The following is a 24,777-nucleotide window of genomic DNA, read 5'->3' as shown; positions in this document are numbered from 1 at the left end:
GGCTGCTTTGGATGCATCTGAGGCCTTTGCGGAGTAAAAAGAAGAAGAAGGGGGCGGGGGGGGGGGGGGGACGACCAAGGGCACTAAAGCCCACAGCCAATTCCCAGCCTTTGCTGTAATACTTTGTACCCAAACTGTTGCTTCTGTTCCACCTTCAAGCGTGGATAGCTTTGTAGTTCTCCCAAACACACACACTTGATTGTGTTCTCACAGAGCTCTCTCTCCCCTCCCCTCCTCCCCACTCCGCCCTATTCACATCACCTCAAAGTGCATTTAAGCATCAATAAGGTGCGAAGGGAAAATTGTCTGTCACTTTAATCCAGGCCCAAGGGGCTGGGAAATAAAAAGGGAGAGAAAGGGAACGGTTCTTTAAGAGCCTAAAAATCCATACAATAGCTGTGGGAATGCTGGTCAGGCCCTTTCCTAGCCCCTGCCTCCCTGGTGATCCCTCAATTAGCACGCAGGGCCTTATTCTATAGGAGCACTTGTCTTTAAAGGTGAGCCTGTTTGTTTAAAGGGGCTCTTTTAATATTTACCAAGTTGGCCTCCAGGGAAAGCCAATGGAGCCTGGAGACTGCAATGCCTGGAGAGGAATTTGGGGGAGCTCTGTGCAAAGGGCCCTGCAAACTCCACTGTGGCAGGTGGGACTTTTGTCATGGTGGCAAGTCAGAGGCAGAGAAAAGCCTGGAGCTTTCTGAGCCTAATAAAAAAATGGTTGGTTTTAAAAGACACCAGATAAAACTATGCCTGCGTGCAATCCAGCCCAACGCAAATCAATGGGTGTTTCATCACAAACTTCCCAAGATGGGGGTGGTATCCTACACACCTATTGTATTTTAGTCTGGTTTTGCACTGTTGGTGATGAACTTGTGTTCTGGTGCAGCAGAGAGGGGAGGCAAGCCGATTAATTGCTGTAGCTAATCCATTAAATTGTTCACTGCGTATTAATCAGATTGTAACCAGCGGTCCTCTGTGAATGGCTGTGTTAAGCACTGATAGTGCTGTCGGATGCAATCTATGTGCATCTCTTAATGATTTTCTATGTGATAAATGGGTTGCTATTTAATACTACCACCCTCACTACTGCTAATAAAGTTGGCATAATTCTAAAGACATAATACCATTTTGATGGTATTAAAACAGCAATTATCCAAAGAGGTACAGCAACTAAAACTCAATCACTTGACAAACTTTTTTTAAAAAGCAAGAAAAACTAAATGTTAAAGCAATTAATATATTAATAACACACCCAGGTGAATTGTGCCCTTACCTCAAACACTCCAGTGCTTGAGAGCCAGTCTCTGTTGCCTACAGGAAGTGTGCAGGGAAAGATTGTCTCCAGATTTTCGGCTGCGAGTTTATGGAATGAGGAAGGGCTTGCAGCTGGAGGGATATATAGAAGTGCTTCGATTTAAAGGAGCACTTGCTGAGGGAGGGCTGAGTGATCAAGGTCAGCATATGCTTTAGGAAAAAGCCTTACTGTAGGATGGGGAAGAAGGTGGAGTTGGTGGAAACAGGAGGCAGTGGCTGAATAAATAAACAGGCATTCAGGTGGGGAAGAAAATGTACAGGGGATCCTGGGGGAAGGGTGCTGGCGCCTCTATGGGTCAGGAAAGTAGCAAAAAAAAAATTGGGTGGGGGAGAGACGGGCCTTGGCCTGCCTCTTTCCCTCCCTCTCTCCTCTCCTTTTAGGAGGCGGGCGCAATAGGAGGGAGCCCGGGGCCAACTCTTCCCCCATGGCTCTCCATAACCTTTTATTCTGCTCTGCTCAAGGCTTTTTGAGGGGTGGGATGGGGTCAAGATTCACCCCTGACGCCGGGCAACGCGCTCCTCTTGGCCTGGGGGCAGCCGGGCTGGAGTTATACCCGGGCCGCCTGCGCAGGCCGGTTCCTTCGGCGCGAAACTGGAGGCGGCGCTCGCGTGGCCAGGCCAGGAAGCGAGGACGGGGCGAGGGGGCGCTGCCAACTCAGGCCGCGGCCCAGCCGAAGAGGCTGCAGGAAGGGCACGGCCGAAGGCGGGGTCCCCCGCCGAGAAGGGAGGGGGGCGGGAAGGAGAGGCGCCCCCGCCTCCCCGCCGCGGCCGGAGAGCCCAGGAAGGGGGCGCTTCGCCGAGGAGCCGCTGGCTTCTCCGGTTCTGGCTGCGGGGAAGATTTGCGCGCGGCGAGCGGGAGAAGCCCCTCTGCTGAAAACTGTTCCTTAGTCACTTTTAATTAGCCCCCTCGATTTAATTAGCGAAGTTGAAACATGCAATTAAAATTAGCTCAGTTTAGCAGGTCTTCAAGGGAAGGCCGGGGGGGGGGCGGAGGGAGGGAAGCGAGGCCGGGGAGAAGGGAGCGCCGCGGGGGACGGGCGGGCGGGAAGGTGGGGCCGAGAAGGAGCGGGCGGGCGGGAGGCAGGCAGGCGCGGAGGTGCTGCACTGGAGCCTGCCAGAGGGGGCGCAAGGCGGAGGGCACCATGGGGACCCTCTCCCTTCAAGACTTTCTGCCTCCTTTGGGAGCGCCGCAGAAAGAAAAGGCCAGTCTGATTGGCTGTTTCTGGTGACATTTCTTGGAGTAGCGCAGAAAGTTCAAGGGAGGCACCAAACAGTTCCCGACCTAGAGGCTTGTGCGTTGCCCCTGGAGGGAAGAGCGCTTGGCTCCAATGGAAGCCCGAGGCCCGCTGGAGGGAATGGAGGCGCCATCGAGCGATGGGCGCCCCCCCCCCCCGCGCGCTCTCTGCCCAGGTCAGCCCAGGTTCTCGCTTCAAGTGAGCGGAAATCAAACGGGCACGGAAGGAGGCATTTCTGCTGCCACGTTCTGGGAGAACCATCGCCTCTCTTTCCCCATCCCAAGGGGGTTTCTATAGATTGGCAAATGGAGGTAACCGGCTGTGAAGTGTAGGTCTAACATTTCCATTATCCCCAGAAATGGGTCTACGTGACATTGGCCCGAGCCCCGTTGTTGAAACGTTGTTGCCAACAGAGCAATATTTGTCAGAGTTTAGTTTAGTTTTTTAATATAGGAAGAAGGACTAAGTCAAACGTGAAATTGATGAACATGTAACGACCACAAAAAAGCATTCTAACACTAAAACTGGCCGCCTTGCCAGTGAACTGATAATCAAGCTGACGCCGATTTAAAAAAAAAATAGTGGTATGGCAGAGGATTGGGATATTACAGGCCTGCCAGTGTAAACATCTGTTCTTCGGGAAATGATGCGACCCATAATTCAAGATACAGAAGAATAAGCCTTGTGGAGGAAGAATTAGCAAGGCTTCTGCAAAAGAATTATTTGTGTGTGCCAACAAACATGTGAGTGGGAAGTAATCTGATAGAAATTGTGAATTTAGGCATGCAGAGAGAGAGAAAACTTTGGGTCCAGTCTTAGCCATACTTGGAGTAGACTCATTGAATTAAGGGAGTTGGAGATGATCATTTAGGTTTTTCAGTCTCCCGGTACTTCGGAGTAAATTTAGCAGCATGGGATAATAAGCTTGATCATCTCGCGGATTAGTCTCGGTTAAAGAACAGGAAGCGGAGGACTGGAATTAATGGACCGTTTGCACAATGAAGAGATGCGAACATTAGGATCTCTCAGGGATCTGTATTGGAACCGGTGCTATTTAACGTGTACTACAGGATCTGAAGTCAACAACGAGTAACTATTGAGGATCGGGAAAGCGCCGCCTTTTGATTTCTAAAGCAATCGTTAGAAACAGGACAAATGAACAGTAAAAATCGCAAATGAGATTTGCCACTAAATGTAAAGAGATGCACACTGGGGCAAAACCCAAAACTTCAAATATGACATCATATGATGACATCGAAACTGATCGTCACTTTCCAGAAAAAAAATATATTGGAGCTGTGGTGCACTGCTCAGTGAAAATATTAACTAAGCATGCAATGGAGATAGGGAAAAGATAAAATCCATCTCGGAAATGGATTGAAAATAAAGCCACCGGACTTACATAAGACCCTTACATAAAAATCATGCGACCAGGTATTTGATTTATTTCGTACAATTATGAAAAAAGCACATCCCAATTTATCGAGGTGTTAGAAAACATTATCTACAAGGAAAGCGTTTGGCTTTTTTTTTTTAAGAGAGTGCTAAGTGGGCGCATGGCAGAGGTTGATAAAATCATGAATGGTTTTGTAGAAAGTAAGGGAGAATTTCCTCTTCCTCTCTAAGAATGCTAGAACTCGGGGTCAACCAAAGACATGGTTGTTTGACGGTAGAGCAAGACAACGCTTCTTCACACCACACATAATTAGCTGGTGGAATTCGCTGCCACAGGATGTGGCCACAACCTCTGGCTTAGAAGGCGATTGGGCAGAGGCCTGGAGGCCTGCCAAGGTTTTCAGCCAGGACAGTTAAACCCAGTTCAAAGGCAATGTAGCTCGGAATAATGGTTGCAGGGTGGGGTGGGCCAGCTTGTGAACTTCCTTGATGCGCTGGGTGAAAGCAGGTGTTGGACCAGAATGGTTGTTTGCTGTGCTGGGTTCTAGATTAAGTGAAAGGCTAGGCTCTTTGAAGGGCTGAGGCTACCTGCAACTACCCCATAGACTATTTTACGCAGAGCTATTCCGGGTACAGTCAGCCAGTGGATCTGCTTGGGCAAAGATTTCTCAGGGCTGTGCGGGAGAAGCGGATGGCTCTGGGTAGGTTTCATGTTGGAGGGGGGCAGGCTTCATGTTAGGGGTGGCAGAACCTCAGTTAAGTATTTTTACTGATTTACTTGATTTGCTACGGCTCTGGAGCAAACATCCTATCTTGAGTTCCCGATCTAATTGCTCTCCCGTGGGCATCCCAAAACCGATGGGGTTAGCAAACACACCTCACCTGTACGGCTCACCCCCGCCCCAAACATATAGGGAAATGACCTGAGAGGGAGATTTCGAGTTGTGTTTGGGGGGAGGGGCTTGTGACTCCTAAAAGTCAAGGAATCCCCTTTAAAACGGAGGGTTGGCAACCATAAACCATGTCTAACTCAAGTCAAAGGCGACTGGCTATCCCCGTGCGAAGCAACATTTGTCCGGAAGTCTGGCTGGATGAAGAGTTGGAGGGTTCATTCAGAGCCAAGCCACTGAGGGTGCTAAGGTTTCGGCGATCCTACGCATCCCAGTGGAAACGTTTCTAGTCCTCATTGAGATCAGATGGTGTCTGTGGTATTTTGCCAACATCAAGTCCAAGTTTAAGACCGGTTGCCTGCCTATCAGACTAAATAGCACCATTATCTTAATGGCCCTGTGGTCGGGGCTTCTTGAGAAGAAGAGGAACGTCTGGCAGTCAGAAAGGTCATAGAATCATCGAATTGTAGAGTTGGAAGGGACCACGAGGGTCGTCTAGTCCAAACCCTTGCAGTGCCCAGCGTCGTCAGCCGGATTGCAGGGGGGGCACGGGCTCCGCTTCCCACGCTGGTCCCCTCCACACCTGCATGCGCCGATCCCTTCCGAGGTCACCCCCATCTTGCAGTCACCCACCCATTTAGGGCGGAGTAGGTAATGCTTCAGGAACTTGAAAACGGGCTTTTACAAATTAATTAATTAATCCATTTATTTTGCCATATATAGAAATCTAACATTAAACCAAAAATGTTTCCAATCTCATGTCTGTGTTAGATTAACTGAACTTCCAGATTGGAAGAAGCGTCGATGGGAAAGGTTATTTATTTATTTATTTAGAAAGACGCGAGGGAAAGGAGGGGGGCGGGTAGGGTAATTTTCATTCTTGTAATATTGGTTTGGGGATAATTACTTTTAATGTCAAAAAGATTTAGTTTAATATCATCTCTATTAGGCTGCTGGGCGGATAATTAAAAGTGAAGCGGATAGCAGGAGGGAAAACAGATGGGATTTGCTTACTTTGATTCAGTAGGTAAATAATGAAAAAGTCAGTGGCAAAAACCCCTCGAACAATTGAAACCTTAAAGATCACTAACATTATTGGAAGCACTTGCAAAGTGCCTCCTTGAAGAGTAGCCGGATAAATATATACCAAACGAGAACTATATTTCTGTAGAAAGCTCGTTTCTGCTCCCCGCCTCCTGTGGAAGAGATGCCCTCCTCCCCCCACCACGATTAGACAGCAGAAATAATATTTTAATTACGATTTTGTTCTCGTAAATAAGAATTTGGTTCCATGATCGGAAATTCTGTCCAAAATGCTAACTGGTACTTTTTTAAAAAAAGTATTATAATAAATCATAATTTCAGCTTTCTAGGCTCTGTATAATGGAAAGTTCAACAAAAGCACCAAAAAGAAAAAAGAAAAGAAAAAGCAGGACGGCGGAGGATATTTTTAAAAGGGCTGCATCTGTAAGTCCTGGCGAGAAATAATTGGAATGATGACGGCGGCGGCGAAAATCACCACAATAATCATAATCGAATAAGAACCTGGGAACGGCAGTATTTTTGCTCGGCCCTAGTTAAGGCAACCGGCTTGGGCGTCGGCAATGAACAGGACTTCCCTAAAGAAAATATGTATACTAAGCGGACGTTCGATCGTACCCCAGAGAGGGGGAGAATGGAGAAGCATATACATCTGCTTAACGCGATTTATAAAAACATCAGAAACGCACGTGTCTCTCAAGTGCTTTATAAGCGTGATAATGCTTTGCACATCAGCTTAGAGGTATTTGGACCGTGGATAAAAACAAAATAAACCCTAATAATAATCCAGATGTTATTCATGAGTGTGCTTAAAAAACAACAGCAATATGACAACAAATAGAATATTGCATAATACCCCATTTTTATTGTTGACGAATGCGTTCGTCTACGTTCATGTGAAAAGCGAAAAACGTTTTATTTATTTGTTAAAAATGAAATCCAACTCAGTAGCCTGTCTTTTTCAGCTGGCACCCGCCCACCCCAATATCAACGCAAGAGTTATATGTTTGTCTTCCCGACTGGACTTTTCTCCCAGCCCTTTCCGATCCAGTCCACCGGATACCATTTTTTTAATTGCCTGAAATCGGCCCCACTGGCAGGAGCTCCGGAGAGACGCGGAGGCTTCGTTGGGTTTTGTTCTCCCCGAGACCAACCCGCCCCCGTCCGCCCCCGGGGACTCCCCCTCCCTCTTTCACCCGAGGAAGCATAGAGCCGGCCTGTCTGTCCGTCTTTCTGTTTGTTGCCGCCCTGCGAAAGCTCCTGCCTGGATCCGCCAGGGTGCTTTCCGCACCTTCTTGTCAAGTTCAATTAGCTCCCGATCTTTTCAGCTAAAAGGACCAGCTCTGCTGCCCGGCAGGGATCCGGGCGCTGATTCATCCCGAGAGCGAGCGGTGTAGTCGCCTCTGGACCCGCACTTTCTCGGCCTCCCCCTAGCAGTCCAGCCCAGCCCCTGTTCCTTTTGCTCGGGGTCCTCATTGCAGGCATGACCAAGAACGAGCAGATGAGGAGCGGGCAAAGGATGCTCCTAAGGAAATAAGAAGGGTTGAAGGGAGAAAAACTCAGCCACACACCCAGAAGCCAATGATTTTACGCCTCCCCCCGGAAGCTCCTAGTGAAGGAGCGCTCCATCTTTTTTTGCGTAGTGTTGGTGTGTGGAGTGGCTGAAAGAGGGCTGCTTTCAGGCTGAGGGGCAAGATCTGGTGTGGGGCAAAGGAGTCTACGCCTCCTGTGCCTTCTCTAGAGACAGAGATGGTTAGAGAGCCAGCGTTAGTCCTGCTCAGAGCAAACTCGTTGAAATCAATGGGCATGACTGAATGAGGGCCGTCGATTCACGAGGTTCTGCTCTGAGTTGGATGTAACTCATTAGCTGGAAGGATGAGAAACAGCAGTGAGAGCAAAGAACCACAGCGCCAAACCAGCGCCCGGAGAGAAAGGTCAATTTCCTGCGATCCAAAGCGATACTGCCGCCGCCTCCCTGCTTGTAATACTAGCAGATTTCAAACTTTGTGCGCCTGTTCCCAGCTCTGTCACGCGGATTTTTAAGGGACTCGAGCCGCCGAACGATGTCACAGGAGGAGCGTGGCCTGAATTCGACGGTGCTTTGGGAAGTGACACGGGTTAGTAAGACGTTCAGGGTGGTGAAAACAAGCGCGAGAGCCAGCCTTTGTGTAAGAAGACCCAGAAGCGACCCAAACCGGAGTCCCTCTGGTTTAAGCTCGCTGAGGACTTGGCATGCAGTGGTTTGTGGATCGCACCCTAAAGGGGTCACATTTCCTTAGAAGCAGCTCGTTTGTTGGGATATTGAACGATTCGCTGCGTCGCTAAGGTTCTGGGTATTAACGCTCAAGTCAAGCGCTTGAAAACTCTCCTCGCTTGAGTAACTGCAACTAACGACAAGTTTGCATAAGATGGGAAGGACCAATAATGCGTTAAGCTCCTTTTGTGGGGAAGGGGAGGAGGCGTGTGCGTGGAGCAGAGGGAAGAGGCGGGCATCGCTGGTTTGTGCGATAACCTTAGCAGGGTCTCCACGATCCTGACGCCTCGGAGACTAGGAAGGGGGAGGTCGGGGCTCTTTCCACTCCAAGGCGCAGGAAGACTGCACCCGAGGACCAAAGAGACGCCTCGAACTGCTTTTAAGTTTCCTTTAAAAACAACACACACACACAAGCACAGCACGCCAAGTTAGCTGTCACATAAACAGTAGTTGTGTCAGAGTTGGAAACACCCCAGTCCAAGGAAACTGCACACATGCGACCAACATAACAAAAAGCAGCAGGAGCCTGTTCTTGCTTGTTTGCTTGTTTGCTTGGCGTTTATTACAAATTATTTATTGGTGGTCACCATTTCTTCGCTTCCTGAGAGGAAAAAGTTAAAATGCGGGTCGAAGAGACGCGGGACGCACACTTCAGTTAGGTCACTGGTTCCCACGCAGAGCCCACTCCAAGGGACACGCGTGCTGTGGGGCCACAAAGTGGGGAAAAGAACTGAGGGTATCTTGAGAAACAATCAAATCCCTCTGAGCGGTTCCTTCTGGGTATTCCTGAGGATTTCATCGCAAAGTCCCGGTGGTAGAATATTGTGTCAACTCCACTACCCAACCTCGCACCCCTAAAAGCGAGTCTGATTTCAGAGATTTGCATTAAAATCAATGATGCTGACTATTTCGTCTAAAGTATTCGGAGATAAACATTTTTAACACTGAAACATTCAGATTTTATATTGTTCGTGCCTCGGGGCAGGGATCTCTTTTTTCTTTTTCGTTTGTTTGTTGTAAAGTCGTAGCAGCGATAACAAAATGAGACGAAATGAAAAACAGAAAACTGCACGTAGACGACACTGTATCGTCTGGTAACGGTAAAAAACGCGTAAATATATCACACACACCCCAGTTTTGTACCAGTAGGAAGGTGCGCGCGCGTGTGTAGAAAAGCCAATTAAAGTTTTAACGTCTATTCAAGCACGTAAGAGTGATGGGTAAGTATATCAGTGTACATATATGAAAAAGGAAAACACACACGTGCGCCGGCGCGCGCGATCGGTATACTAGTTAAGCGTGGTGCTTTAGCTTCAAAAGTGTCTTAAATCCAAGGCCCTTCCGCCTTTTTGTTTTGGTGGTGGATCGCGTGACAGATCGTTCAGCTTGAGATCTAAAACACTTATTTGGAAACAATTTCAATGTCAATCAGCGTGACTTGTTCCAACCTGACATGTTTAGCACCGGTATGCCATAAAAAAATTTCCCTTCATTATTCTTTCTGGTTAGCATATTGATTTAGTGAAGACATGCATAATTTCTTTCTTTTAATATACCTCATTTCTGTTATAAAATTATATTTCACTACATATAATGCCATGAGCTTTACATTTCTCACAGTCAACAGATCTATACATCTATGTCTTAATAAAGTTAGCTTTTCTGTTGCATGTACTTTTGTGTGCACGTATGGTTTAGCCTAGCTATAATTATAAAACGTATGGTTTAGCCTAGCTATAATTTTAAAAAGCCATGTACACAACTTCTCAAAAACTTCCCGGAAACCATGCACTTAAAAATAAAAAATAAAAATCAAAGTCAGATCCTAACTCCTCTTCTAAACACAAGATAATGAGAAAGTGTGTAAAGTCCCCGAGCAACGGAAACTCTCTTCGCTCTGTAACTGAACCAACCTAGAGGAGCATTGCACAGATTTCAGACGTTGCTTACAAGCCTTAATTAGGAAATTCTTCCCCGGAAACCGCCTCAAGTTTGTACTAGACATCTCCTGAGGGGAAAAACTAGGGAAGCACGCCGTGCATGCGAGAGACTGGCTGCCTGGTCCAACTCAGCAGCTCCCCAGAACAGATCCATTTAACTGATCCACGAATCTTGTCGCTTTCCAAAAAGCGCCGCGCCTTGATGGAGCAGTTAACTCACTCAGGCCCTTGAAATGACAAGTAGGAGGTCAGCAAGAAAGCGCAGCCCCAACTTTGCTCCCCCCGCCACTTCCAACATACACACTTTGGAGGTGCGGGCAAGCAGGGCGCTGAGAACTTCCAGCAAAAGAGAGAGAGACAGAGAGAAATAAATGACGGGACGGGGCGTGAAAAAGACCGCTTTCTCCTGCTGGAGAGGAAACACAATGGGAACTGCCAGTCCTTGCTAGCCAAGCGAATTCTTGCACCGTCCCCAGAAGCCAAGACGTCTCCTTCGGCGGAAACGAAAGAGGAGCTCTGGCTTGAGCAAACGGATCCTGGGCGGAGGGAGGCCTGAAATCGAGACCGAAGGAAGGTGCTCTCAGCAACACCTCTCACCCCGCTCGTGCAACGGGTTGGGGTATTGGTTCCCTAAAACTGGGGGTTGCTTCCCCCCCAAACGGGATTTCAGGGGGAGAGTTTTGCCGTCATCTAATTTAGATCATTCTAAAGCTTCTTGAATGAAGGCAGCAGAAGAGCGGGTTCAGCGTTACAAATGAAAGAGGAGCGCCTGAACCTCATTTTGCCAGGACAGATAGAAACAAACATTGCCTGAAACAAACATGTGCGGGACACCGCGTTTTCCGAAAAGCGGGTGGGGAAAAAGTTCCATCCAAAGCAGTCGGCTCTTTCCCCTTTCTCTTAGTAACTGAACAGGGCTTTAAAAGATACTTCCCAAAGCACGCGAAATGCAGGTTCCCACCCGCCCCACTTTGCAAATATTTCAAAAATATTCAGTTATATCCCGGCGGGATTTTTAAAGGGCGTTGCTGCCAGGCCCACTCTAATGTCTCAAACGGTTTTGGTGGGTGCCTGATTTATTGGAGTTGAGCGTAAAGCAGCAAATGACATAAGGAGTCGGTTCAAGGGACTGGGGTTATTGCTGTGAACGATTCCAAACCCTTCTTCCCCTTGGGATGGCGAGGACCGCTGCCTGGCCTAGCGGAGCCTCGACAGAGATCCAGGTGGGAGCAAGTTGCATGGCTTTCACGCAACTTCCTTCCAGGAACCTCTCTTCAAACCAAGCAGGTCCCAAGGAGTGTGACGTCAGCCACCGTCGCTTAAGTCGACGATATTCGGAAACAAAACAATATTATAAATGCGAACGACTCCGGTGATAGCGGCCTTAATTGCTCACGGATCGATTCCCCGTTTTAATTGTCCCAATGGAAAGTCAGAAATATTTCTGATTGAATTTTTAATTAAACAAACAACCAATAATTGAATCTGAGGAAAGAAAAAAAGAGACCTTCCAGAAATATAAAGTTGCTAGTGTCGCCGGCTCGTCTCACCCCCCAATTTATTTATTTTTGTTTCCCAAGTAATAAAACATAAAAATCGTACCTCTCATATACCTCCTTGCGCTGCAGTCGCCTGGATAAGGAAAGGCACCTGCGAAAGTAGAATGCGCAAGAGAAAACAAAAGTTAGTCTGTGCTCTCAGATAAAATCACCAGCAGGACTATCAATTGAACTGTCAAGTTTCCACAAGCGACTTCCTCCCTCCTCGCCACCTTTGACAAGTGATACGGTGCACCCCTAGAAAACCTGAAGCGCAGAGCGCACGATCGTTTGGCACAGCCAACTACTGCTTTTAAGTGGATTTTAACGAAGTACCAGGCAATGAGGTATCGGGAAAATTTTACACACAGACACAGCACGCGAGAGAGAGAAGGGGAGAGAGAGAGAGAGAGAGAAATGGAAACTATTTGTCGGCGTTTCCCCCCAATGCTACTCCCCACCCCCACTTTTGGACCCTTCTAGCCCTCCCCCCCTCCTTCTTTAAAACAGTTTATTTGAAAGAAGCTTCGGGTGGACACTGTAGACATCCGGCTGGCCAATCAGAAAGGCGCTTTCTTCCCCTGGCCAATAGCGGGCGTCACATTGTTGTCAAATGTTGTCTAATGGAAACGTAAGGAGCAACAATAGAGCGAGCGCTCGCGGGCGGCTCGGCGAAGATTTCTATCTCTTGGCAACTCTCGCCCTCTTTAGTGTCACACATGCAAAGTTGCGGCTAAGGAAGGGGGGGACCTCGCTGGGCTCTGCCGTCTGCAGAAGGCAGCTCTGGCCGACGGGCCGACGGGCTTTTCTTCCAGAGGGAGGGAGAGGCGGAGAGAGGGGACGCGGGGAGGCTGAGCGGCGCTGCTGGGCGCGGGTCGGGAAGTTGGAAGTTGCTGCGCTCGGGAGCGCGATCCCCGGGCGGTTGTGTCTCCCTGGCGCTGCCGGTTGGGGCTGTGGGGCTGCTGCTGCGGCGAGGGAGCCGCCGAGCTCTCCTTGGACAGGGCGCTGGTTTTGTTATGTCTCCAGGGGCTTGTGTACGCTTCAGACGGGACCGTGTTTTGTAACATTGGCAAGCGCTTGGGCGCAGCTGTCTCCTTTCGCACCAAGGCGCCGCCGCCGCCGCCGCCGCCGCCGCCGCTTGTTAGAGGGGGCGCTCGCTGTTGCCATTGTCCTGGCCGAGTCTCAATCGCAACTTTCCGCAGGAGAAGAAACCCGCAAGAACTAGGGGAACAGGGTCCGGCTGCGCTTGGCAGAGAGGCCGAGGAGAGATGGATTGGTTGTCATTTCGGTGGCTCAGGTACTTTAGGGCTTTATCGGAAGCCACGGTTTCCTCCGCCCGGGGATTTTAATTTGTGCTGTGGGGATTACGGCAGAAAAGGGAGGAAGGGCCGCGATCACTTTGTGTTGACGCGCACGAAAAGTAAACTAGATTTACTTTCGCCTAGAGTTAGTTAAGCGGATCATTTACTGGGGGAAGGAAAGGCTGAAAAGTTCCGGGTATTTTAGTTAGGAAACCTGCCTAGACTGTGCAAATTGCCCAGCACTGCATGACAGTTGCTGTCGGAGGGTTTCGTGTCAGGCTGTCTGTGTGGGAGTTATTGAAGGTTATCTGGAGGTTTATAAAACACCCAGGTTTGGTTTTTTGGAGGGGGCAGTGGCGGCGAGAGGGGCGCAATTCTGGAAAGGGCCCGGGTGCTGACAGAGCAGCTAGTCCGAGGGGCGTCCCGTCGCGTGTAACTCCGAGAGAGCCTTTGGGGAGCTGCTGCGCTTTTGCGCGCCTGGGGCTTCCCCGGGAGCCCGTCTCTGAGCGTTTCGGTTCTGCTTCCCCGTCAGGATGGAGCTGAGGTCTGAGATGCCCAGCGTGCCCTCGGCGCCCGCTCCGGTGCCGCCCAGCTCGGTGGCGGCGGCCGCGGCCGCAGCGGCGGCCAGCCTGCCGGTGAGCGTGGCCGGGAGCCTCCTGCGGGCGCCGCCGCTGCTCCTGCGCGCGGCCGAGAAGTACCCCCGCACGCCCAAGTGCGCCCGCTGCCGCAACCACGGCGTGGTCTCGGCGCTCAAGGGCCACAAGCGCTACTGCCGCTGGAAGGACTGCCTGTGCGCCAAGTGCACGCTCATCGCCGAGCGCCAGCGCGTCATGGCCGCCCAGGTGGCGCTGCGCCGGCAGCAGGCGCAGGAGGAGAACGAGGCCCGCGAGCTGCAGCTGCTCTACGGCACCGCCGAGGGGCTGGCCCTGGCCGCCGCCAACGGCATCATCCCGCCGCGGCCCGCCTACGAGGTCTTCGGCTCGGTGTGCAGCGCAGACGGAGGCACGGGGGGCTCAGGTGAGCAGGCACCGAGAGAGCGCACCCCTATCCCGCCACCTTGGGGGCCACGAGCGCCCGTCCCCCGCGGGGCACTAAGGGAGTAAGCCAGGGGCCAGGGAGTAAGTCTCGCTGACCTCAGGGGGGCTTACTTCCCAAGAAAGACGCTCGGAATCTCACTGGTTTACGCGGGGCGGAAAAGGGGAGTCCGCTGAACCTCCATATAATGTCCAGAACACAGCTGACTTCAGCCGAGCGCGCAGAAATATAACTCGGCGCTCATCTCAGCCACTTTCATCTGTCCAGCTACTCAAGCACCATTTCTCAAATCCTTCCATTCTTTGCTGTTCCTTCGCTTTTTCTACCATTGCCTCTACACTTCTCCAAGTCACTCCTGTACATACACGAACAACAGTTCTGAATCTCCCTCCTCCCCTCCCTATTTCCACCACTTAGCACCCTTTGCTCTCATGTCTCCATCCATTCTCACTCCATTTCGCTCTCCACACATCGCACTTATCTGTCCTATGCACCCACGAACAACGCATATTTCAATACTGTACTACTTGTTGGAATTAAGTCCCAGTGATTTCAGTGGGAGACAATTTTACTCAAGCTGTTTATGATAGACAGGATGTTACCAGGTTGCTTATAAATATGGTCCATTGGAAACAACGGGTCTTATTTCCAAGCCAAAACTGAGGCATATATATTCCTCTTGTCTTTTATATACTCTGTCAAGCTCAGAAACTCTTTTAAACTTTCCTTCTCCATACTTATTCCCTGTCTACCCATCTGTACATGTATTTACACCCCACCCACAATTCCTTCCTTCCAGACCCATCTATGACCAGGGGTTACGGTCTCTATTGTGGACCCATTTTATGGCTTGATGCCTCTGTTCATGCAGAAGCAAACAGGGGTCAGTTGGACTTCTTTCCAGGTAAGTAGGTTTAGGATTGCCACATTGTAAGCTCTGGGACAGGGAGCTCCGACAGCAACGCGCATCAGCCTCGCGTTAGTTCTTTGCTCGACTTCTAGGGGAAGGCTCTCCTGCCGCCTCAGCCAAAGGAGATTGCGATAGAGAATGGCGCCCTCTACCGACCCCCCAGCGATCCGACCCTGCTAAAGAGGTGCCAGGTGGTGTGGCGAGCAGGGGCCTGGTTTGCTAAACGGGCTCGGCTAAGGGGGCCAAGGAAGGTGCTTTGGCTGGTCACCAAGCGGCGTCTGGCAAACTGCGGGGTGGGGATGAGGAATAAGAGCTGCAAGATAGGCAGCAATTTATGCACCCACTTCCCCGGGGTGTGGGGTGTGTGAGCCCCACATAACTCAGTGGGGCTTATTTCTATGTTGACACGTATAGGGTTGGCAGGGCAAGTGCTGAAGTGAATTAATCAGGCTGGTGGGCAGATGCCTGGAGACGTGCGTGCCCCCTTGAGGGGTGTGTGTAGTGAGTCCAGTTTGGGCAGGCTGCATACTTCTCCGAATGGAGCTCCCCGGCTGCCGCCAAGCACGAGGAGCGGCTGAGAAGTTCTCGGCCTGACCCCCAAACCCAGCTCCACCCCGTCGAGGCTGAGAGCTTTTCAGGCGATGGTCAGCAGTGGGGCTCACGCGTCTCTCTCTCTCCCTCTCTGTCTCCCCTCTGCAGAGGTCAAGCTGCAGAAGTTCGACCTGTTCCCCAAGACGCTGCTGACCGCCCGGGCCGCCACCCCGCAGCAGGCCAAGCCCTTGTCTCCGGACGGCACGGACGGCGCACCGGGCACCTCGTCCCCGGAGGCAGCCCGCCACGGCTGCGGCTCGGGCTCCGAGAACGGCGACGGCGAGTCCTCGCTCAGCTCGCCCGTCTCGAAGGGCGCCAAGGACGGCTGCGCGGCCGAGGAGGAGAGCCCCGGCTCCATCAGCCCGCTGGGCTCCGACTCGGGCTGCTCTGAGGCGGAGCGCGAAGAAGCGGGCGCCCCTTCGCCCGGGCTGGCGGCGGCCGTAGCGGCGGCCGGAGGCAGCCGGCAGCAGCGGACGCCCTTGGACATCCTGACGCGCGTCTTTCCCGCCCACAAGCGCAGCGTGCTGGAGCTGGTCCTGGCCGGCTGCGGCGGGGACGTGGTGCAGGCCATCGAGCAGATCCTCAACAACCACCACCACCACCGCGGGGCCGGCAGCCCCGGCCAAGGCCTCGCCGTCGCGGCGGCCGCCGCCGCCTCAGGACTGAGCTCGGCGGGGCCCGAAAAGGCGAGCGACGAGAGCTGGGCTCGGGCTGCCGGGGACACGACGACAGGGCCTCTGGGCGGCCTGCAGCCTTCGCCCGCCGGCGCCGCCGCTCACCACCGCCCCCTGCTGGCCGGCGCCATGACGCCCGCCATCGGCGCGCTGGGCAGCCGCTCGGCCTTCTCGCCCCTGCAGCCCAACGCCACCCACTTCGGCGCGGCGGCGGCGGCCGAGGCCAGCGCCTACCCTCTGGGCACGCACCTGGGGTTGAGCCCGCTGCGCCTGGCCTACTCGGCGGCGGCGGCGCACAGCCGGGGCCTGGCCTTCATGACGCCTTACTCCACAGCCGGGCTCATGCCGACGCTGGGCTTCCGGCCGCCCATGGAGTACGCCTTCAGCGACCTCATGAGGGACAGATCCGCCGCCGCCGCCGCTGCAGCCGCCGCTGCTGCCGCCGCCAGTGCGCACAAGGAGCAGGCCTACCCCAACGGGCTCTACGGGCCCTTAGTCAACAGCGCCCCCGAGAAGCAGTAGGCCAGGACAAGGCCGCGCACCCCACACGAACCCCGGGCCTGCTTATTATACACGTGTATATAGACATGCTTCGAAGAAAGAAACACCAACGGAAGGGAGAAGGAGATCCATGCCTTCAGCCGACGGGCTGAGTGACATAGGCCTGACCAAGAGTTTTATATCCCGCAGGGATCGCAGCAGTTCTTAAAATATAATTTACACTCGGATGTTAAACGCATTGCTCAGAAAGTAGTTCTCTGGGAAATAAATCAGCGGAGTTACTTACAGGTTTAAGCTTGGAGGCGAGGCTGCCATAGGAATCCTGGCACGTCCCGTTTCGTCTACGTAGAAGCCAGTATAAAGAAGGCAGTTTGGGGTGGGAGGTTTAGGAAGCGATTTAGAGCAGGTGGGGTTGTTTTCAAAAGATTGGCGGCTGCAAATGCCAGTAAAATGCATACGGACACCAGTTGCTCGGAATTATTTCCATTGCCTTTTCCCCCAAGCCCTGAGTTCCGAGTGGTTTCTGGGTTGTCAGGATTTCGTTTCACCCTGTTCGTTGCAACGAAAACTGGTCAAATATGTGGGAGATACTTCTAGGTGTACTGAAGTTTTTTGTCCCCCCCCCCCTCCAGCGCATTTCCATTGTTATAAAGTTGTCAGCCATTTTTATCTTTTTGCTTATGCCCATAAATAAGCATGGATATTCCTCTTGGTGCGTTGTGAGATTGATATATATATGTATATACATACCGAGATATATACACATATATACCAGCAAGTGTATAGTATAATGTTATCAAATGGAAATCTTAAGTTATTAATGTAATTTGTAGGTGATTTTAGTATTAACGGTAAATTAAAAAGATAGTTTTCAGTTTAAAACACACCAAGCATAGAGATTAAATATATTGTAAATAATCTTAACGCTACTTTTTATTCACTCACTGAGAGGGGAAAGATACGAATTGTAAATAAATAAGGTTGAAAAGTAGATATATTTGCAATTGTTCTTTGGACTCAATCCAAAGCCTGTGCTTGACACCGTTTTAATGTGTGACCCGCAAGAAAAAAGATATTGGTTCCAGTGTAGCAAACTTCTTGCTGTTTCAAAAAGTTTTTGTCTTTTTCGCTGTTTTCATTTCATATAAATCCTAGAAATAAATGTTATTTTGTATTAAAAGTAGCCTTCTCAATAGCTCCTGCTGTTTTATTTTTTATTTATTTTAAGGGTGGTTTTTATTTTATTTTTTTGCAGTATTTTGGTATGCTTTCCTAATGCGAGTCAGTGCAATGTTGTAGTCATTTCTGACCCTTAACTGACCGATTTAAAGCGATTGCCCTGAGCGGACTCCCAGACATTCTTCCAAAACGGTTAACTAACATACCATACTTGCAATAGACGTTCACAGGAAAAGCTGCAAACCTTACACTCCAGTACACAGTTCGGCGGTTAAACACACACGACCAGAAATAATATATTACCTTGGTTCTCCTTTTTAATGGATTTGGGACGAAGTAACGGGTGCTGTTTTGAAAAGGTATTTTAAATTTTATTGATCTGTTTCGAATGCTAAATTCAGAGACTGCGATCCTAAACACACGCGCTGGGAACTGAATCGGATTCAATGGGACCCTCTTAATGTCATTGTCCACGCGCCTTGTGCACCCAACTTCGCGGTGGATTGCGCATAATTTTCCTTTAATCGTATTGCCGATTTCTATAGAAGTTGGTGGTTAAATTCTGCCTGTTAAAAATGCTAATTGGATTGACTGTAGTAAGAGGGTAGATACTCATTGTTTTTATTTACTTTTTAAAAAAATAAATAAATGCGCCTATACTTTTAGTGTGAGAATCTTCCGCAGCTCAAGGAGGAATATCTGCTAGATTTCAGGAGAGAAAGCTTCCCTTTTCTTTGATCGACCAATCGCCTAGTTATTCTTCGGGTGAAATTGACCAACACCGGGTACAAAGCACGCTTAACTTGGAAGTTTATTCAAGTCAGCCGACAGTGTATTTAGTGGGAAGCAAAAGAAGTGTGAAACGAGGAAACGAATTTAGTTTTCAGTCATTTGTTGAGGAGTGGGAGTTTTTGGGAAATATACACAAATCAATCCTAACTGCAGTTCTTGGGAAGTAGATTTAGTATTTTATATGTTCTAAAACTCACGGAGGAATGAGGAGACCTGGAAACCGGACTCTGTTTAACTGGCAGGCAAGGATGACGACGAGCAACAGAGCTCTTAGGAATTTCTTACTGTACCTCTAGAATGGCAATGCTTATATAGGAGGGATTTTCTTTTCTACCCTGGAGAGTGTTTGGCCCAGGAAAACTATTACTCACAAAGAACAAGTTCAGTGCATGGTTGAATTAAGACTGTAAAAGCTCCTAAAATTGGTTGGTATGGAAACCTAATCCCACCCAACTGTTCTGTAGCGCAGCTGGACTGTTTACTTTCTCACTTCAAATATAACTGTGTAAACATTGGCTTAAAACTGACAGCTCTGCTCCTATAACCAGTTAATATATTGGGGTGGAGGGGTGAAAATTTGGATTCCTTAGTGGTTATTGGAAGAAGACATGGTAATAAATAATAGTGATGATGATAATAATAATAATTATTATTAGTGGTAGTAAAAAGGGGGTTAAAAGAAACACACCTCCAGTCAATTGCATTTCTCCCCCTTCTTCCGTGATTTCCTAAACGCGGTTGAACGGCCTTTGTTGTGTATTTAAAAATTATATTCGAGTTAATTCTTTGACCCCTACGCCAACCCTTAACGGCGGCCAAATCAATAGCACAAGGGAAAGGTTTATTTCCCCCTTTTTTAAAAAAAAATAAAGTCTCAGGTTCCGAAAGTGGTTGAAACGTAATATTACTACACCAAAACGGTTTAATAATGAAGGGCTTTAATAGTGAGCTAATTTGATTGAGTTTCCTAATTCCACTTTAATTGGAAAAAAAGGAGTTGTCTGTTCGGTTATAATGTGACAGGGTTATGGGAGGGGATGGGGCGGGCGGGGACCAGAGAGAAAAAGATGGACTTCGCGCGACAGAGTAAATCTCTGCGCGCTCTCTCTCTCTCTCTCTCTCTCTCTCTCTCTCTCTCTCTCTCTCTCTCTCTCTCTCTCTCTCTCTCTCTCTCTCTGTGTGTGTGTATAGGGAGCCGTCTGATTTTTCTGGGGTCTGGGATTAAGAGGAGTAGGGCTAACAGAGGATTTTTCTACTTAAGAAAATGAGGTGGACACAATTGTCACTTTCCAGCTGCGGAGAGCGAGCCCCAGTAGCCGCTCACGATTTAGGAAACTCCTCCCGCCACACACGGCATTCCTTGCAAAGAGAATGAGCTGAATATATTCTTTGAGTTTCTTTCTCCGAAACACTTTTTCCTCAAGTTTCTCAGTGAGGCATCTCTACAAAGTTTCGAAGGGACCTCCGAGGTCATCTAATCAAACCTTTTAAATCTGGGATTTCGTGGGATTAAACTGCCTAGACGTCTATAAATTTACAGCGGTCCCAAGGGGTCAAAAGCCCCTCCAGTAGCCAACGTGGCGCCCTCCGCGCATGGGCGTTTCCAGGATCTTTGTTGGGGGGGCAGAAGCGACGTGATTGGTCAGCTAGTTAAGTATTTCTATTGTTTTACTTTACCCCCGTTGGCTACGCCCATACCTCCGCATGTTGTGGATCCCAACTTCCAACATCTCCAGTCAGCACCTTCGCTACCCCTTATCTATTTATTTGGTACATTTATACCCCATCTTTCTTCCAAGGAGCTCACGATGGTGTGCTTCTCCTCTCCTCCATTTTATCCTAACAACAAGCTTGTGAGGTAGGTCAGGCTAAGCCATAGTGATTGGCCCAAGCAAGGTCACTCAGTGGGCTTCATAGCTGAGGGGAGATTTGAACCCTGGTCTCTCAGGTCCTAGTCCAACACTTTAACCACCACACCTCACTGGTTCTCTGCCCTGCTCTAGTCATACATCCTAGAGCCAGGGGTGTGGCCAACTTGAATAAAATATTGGGGGGGGGGGAGGGACAGGTAAGCCCTGCTTGCATAATCAAATCACAAGATGTGGTGGCATGCACACCATTTGAATGGCAATGCCCATCTGCTTTGGGCAGGGGAGGCTTTGTCAAATATTTTATTGGGGGGGGCAAAGGGGAGTTGGCTCCTATGTCCAGAGTCCCAATACAAGCAGAACCCCACAACAGTGGGCTAGGAGCAGAGAGGCAGCTGCAGGGCAAACACTTCCAATTAGTCAAGAAGGAGCCACTCCACTTGGTGGCGTGAAATACCCTTCCTCACTCTTGAATTTGAAGGGGCGTGAGTGGGATGGGTGACATGACAAAACCCACTCCACACCACAAACATGACAGCCAATCTGATCCTGAACATGAGAACAAACACAGTCCCTGCCCCCAGGCTGCCAAATAAAGGAGACTTTGCTGCCTGGCCTTGCAAAAATCAAGCAAATTAGAAACATTTTCTCTCTGTGTCCAAATTAAAATCCTTGTCCTTCCTTCCAAAGTCTTGCTCAATTGTTGTCCTCTCCATAGTTTGAATGGTTCCATGAGCAACATTAAATAGTAGTCTATTTTCCTCTCGATTGGCCAGTATAAAGAGCAGATGCATTGCTTGTCTCCCCTTGGGATCCCTTGAGTCTCCTAAACTGTAAGGGACATAAGAACATCATTCTAGGGCAACACACTGGGGTAAAGGACAATGTGGTGTTGAGAACCAGGCTATGGCTAGAAGGCAGGAAAAGGGAACCTGTGCCCCTCTCAAGGTTAAAGTAAAGGTAAAGGGACCCCTGACCATTAGGTCCAGTTGTGACCGACTCTGGGGTTGCGGTGCTCATCTCGCTTTACTGGCTGAGGGAGCCGGCGTACAGCTTCCGGGTCATGTGGCCACCATGACTAAGCCACTTCTGGTGAACCAGAGCAGCGCACAGAAACGCCGTTTACCTTCCCACCAGAGCGGTACCTACTTATCTACTTGCACTTTGACGGGCTTTCAAACTGCTAGGTGGGTAGGAGTTGGGACCGAGCAACGGGAGCTCACCCCGCCGCAGGGATTCGAACCGCCAACCTTCTGATTGGCAAGTCCTAGGCTCTGTGGTTTAACCCACAGATCCACCCATGTTCCAGCCTCTCAAGGCTACTGGACTGCAATTCCTATCACCCCTGACCTTTGATGATGCTGGCTGGGGCTGATGGGAGTCCAGCACCATGTAGGGAACAGTTCCCCCATCCCTTGATGGAGGGTATGAGCTATTTCTTTATCACATTTATATACCAGCTTCTCTCCCCCCCCCCCAATGATCTCAAGGTGGTGTACATGGTTCTCCCCTCCCCATTTTATCATCACAATAACCCTGTGGGATGGACTAGGCCGAGAGACAGCGACTGACCCAAGGCCACTGATTGAGCTTCATGGCTGAGTTGGGATTTGAACCCTGGTCTCCAAGGTCACAGTCCATCATTCTATTACATCACACCAGTCATGTCATAGGACCAAACCACGGGTCACATCAGTTGCTTATCTCTCATATTTATCTAGCCAGTAGTTTATGTATATTTCTTCTTGCTCTCCATCTCGGGGGGCAGGGGTGTATCTGAAGGTGTTCTTGGTGGGCAGGGCAGGTCATTTTCCCCAGGGATGTAGTCTAAAAGCTACTAAAATTCCTCCTCTGCTCCCCCCCCTCATAAATAGATTGCTGGCAGTTGAATAAAATTAAACAAAGCAAGTATAAATAATTTGTAAAATGGAGAGGCAGTGTGCCAGCATTTGCAAACTTTCTGTTAATTAAAATCTTAATCCGTTCAGTTGCATTTTCATTGTTTGGCTGTGTATTGAGAGTGGGGCACGTCCAGGAGGTTTATTATCTGCCCTGGTTGCTTAATAGAAATCAACCCTAATCCACAGCATAATAAAGATAACATTATACTAACAATTTAGTGGCAAAACGACATTTCTCACCAAAGCAAACATCTTTCCTCCTCACCCTCAAGTTGGTTAAAGGAGGAAAGGGCAGAGGGTAACCACAGCACAGGTCCCCTTCAGAGGTTAACTTGTACAATGACAAGTTTGGGGAAACCAATTGGCCTGTCCCCAAGCCCAGATTTTTATAGGCTAATTGTTGTTATTTACTAGTGAAAGGCCACAACTCAGCATATGCTCAGAGTCACCCCCCTTTCTATACTTTATTAAACACATGGAGCAGCCCAGTCCAGAACAGAATGGCCTGCTTGTAAGGGATTTCTATATTTGGGCACATTTATTTATGAATACAGGATTTACTCCATGATTTTTAGAAAAGAATTCAGAATAAATGATGTGTGTTTCCTGGTTTAAGGTGTTGTCCTCTCCATAGTTTCATTTTCTTCTGTGAGCAACGTTACAGAGTGCTTTCCTACTGTATTTGCCCTGCAGCTTCATTTTCCATAGGAAAAAGCATTTGCTAACCTTTGAATGCCCCCTCAACCAACACTTTGACTTACTGCTAAAGTATTGCTAAATTTTGAATTTCCATGTCATAGTTTAACAAATGCAATGTAATGCTTTATACTGAAGTGTAGGAAACATGGATAAAACTGCTGATAAACAACAAATACATAATATATGAAGAAGTCCTTGCCCCAAAGAAGTGCTTAAAGGTAAAGGGACCCCTGACCATTAGGTCCAGTCGTGGCTGACTCTGGGGTTGCGGCGCTCATCTCGCGTGCTTAGGAAGAGCTAAAAAGCTACTTATGTGAATATGGCATCTCGTTCTCCCACCTCCTATATAACCAACTCAGCCAATTGAACATCAATATATTCAGCTGCCTGTCTCTGCACAGGCTCTCCAGAGTTTCAGCTGGAGGTCTTTCTCATCATCTGAAGCTCAGGGATGGGGATCCTATTATACTTCAGAGGTTGTTGGGCTCCAACTCCCATCATCCACAGCCCGCATGGGAGTTGTAGTCCAACAATATCTGGCAGGCCACAGGTTCTTAACATCGGCTTTGACTGGAGATGTTAGAGACTGAACCTAGGACATTTTGCATGAAAAGCCTGTGCTCCACCCATGGGGCAACGGTCCCTTCCTCTAGAGCAGGCATGGTCAAACTTGGCCCTCCAAATGTTTTGGGACTACAATTCCCATCATCCCTGACCACTGGTCCTGTGAGCTAGGGATGATGGGAGTTGTAGTCCCAAAACATCTGGAGGGCCAAGTTTCGCCATGCCTGCTCTAGAGCATGGCGGTCCAACTTTTCATACCAAGTGGGACCCAAGAGTACTTCAACATAGAACCTGTGGGCCACACACTGCCTTATTGTGTGGGGTAGGGGGAGCAAGGTCAAAATTTGCGGCACCTCCTCATATTTTGCTGCCTTCCCAAAGCTGGGTAAAGGAGGTGCTGGGCTTTGGGAAGGAGGTGCAAAGCTCTGGTGGGGTCCTCCAGCCCTTCCACCTCATTCCAAAAGCTGAGAAAGTGCTAACTAGTATTAACTAGGCCTTGGAAAGGAAGATAAAGGACTCTAGGTCCTTGCCAGAGCCCTCACATTGTGAGGACTCAGTAGGCCAGTCCAGGGCATGCATACTGCCATCAGCTCTTAGGAGAAAGCATGGGTTATTAATGTAATATTGAATGTAATTTGGACTGTGGTGATTCACTCATGCTCATGATTTACAACACTGATCACCCACAATAAAACTTTAATTTGGAATCACTCTTAGAGAACTGTACCACTGTTGAACAAAGTACAGTTTCAAGTTTTCCATGAGCATATATGTGTGGGAAGAAAGTCTGTTTTTTTACACATTGCTGTAAGCTTTGGTGTGGGTTCTACGGATCAGTCCAGCCTCTGTGAACAAAACTGCTTATTTTTTTTTGGGGGGGGGCACAGTTTGTAATGGCACTAGCAGTTGTCATGCCATCACAAACATTACCGTTAATTCTGATGTAACTGACAATAGTAGACAATTGTAGATGTAGCAATTGTATAATTTTGCATCAAGTAAATTGTAACTCATGATATGTTTTCTAGTTTAGCAAGCTTCTTACTCCTGACCACAGGAGAGAAGGATATATCCATTTTGTAATAAAAAATAGCTCTGTCTAATTAACACTTCAAAGTGTTAATTGTGCGTCCATCTTCTGTGTTTTTCGGGGACATT

At 49.2% G+C, this 24,777-nt stretch overlaps 1 protein-coding gene and 1 long non-coding RNA gene across 6 annotated transcripts in view; one reads left to right on the top strand and one right to left on the bottom strand.

Annotated features, from left to right (window-relative positions):
• Positions 1-17,797, bottom strand: part of LOC310846287 — a 55,837-nt gene extending 38,040 nt beyond the window's left edge. The window contains exons 1-3 of one of the 5 annotated variants that reach the window (XR_014565213.1): positions 16,903-17,797; positions 11,669-11,716; positions 1,271-1,383 (exon numbers count right to left, since the gene is read on the bottom strand). This is a non-coding gene — a long non-coding RNA (uncharacterized lncRNA). Of the gene's footprint in view, positions 1-1,270; positions 2,340-11,668; positions 11,717-11,940; positions 12,033-16,364; positions 16,496-16,902 lie in introns of those variants that run through there. The other 4 variants (XR_014565214.1, XR_014565215.1, XR_014565216.1 and 1 more) reach the window with 4 other exon arrangements.
• DMRTA2 (DMRT like family A2) lies at positions 12,773-17,799 on the top strand. Its single transcript, XM_083742444.1, has 3 exons — positions 12,773-12,901; positions 13,438-13,922; positions 15,550-17,799. Exons 1-3 carry the CDS (start codon positions 12,873-12,875, stop codon positions 16,635-16,637), a joined length of 1,602 nt encoding a protein of 533 aa, XP_083598570.1. The 5' UTR covers positions 12,773-12,872; the 3' UTR covers positions 16,638-17,799.
• The last annotated feature ends 6,978 nt before the right edge of the window (positions 17,800-24,777 follow it).

Source organism: Podarcis gaigeae (assembly GCF_964106915.1).
Source record: "Podarcis gaigeae genome assembly, chromosome: 6".
Classification (NCBI taxonomy): domain Eukaryota; kingdom Metazoa; phylum Chordata; class Lepidosauria; order Squamata; family Lacertidae; genus Podarcis; species Podarcis gaigeae.
The sequence above is the reverse complement of the archived record's forward strand: the minus strand, read 5'-3'. Positions and strand labels throughout refer to the sequence as shown.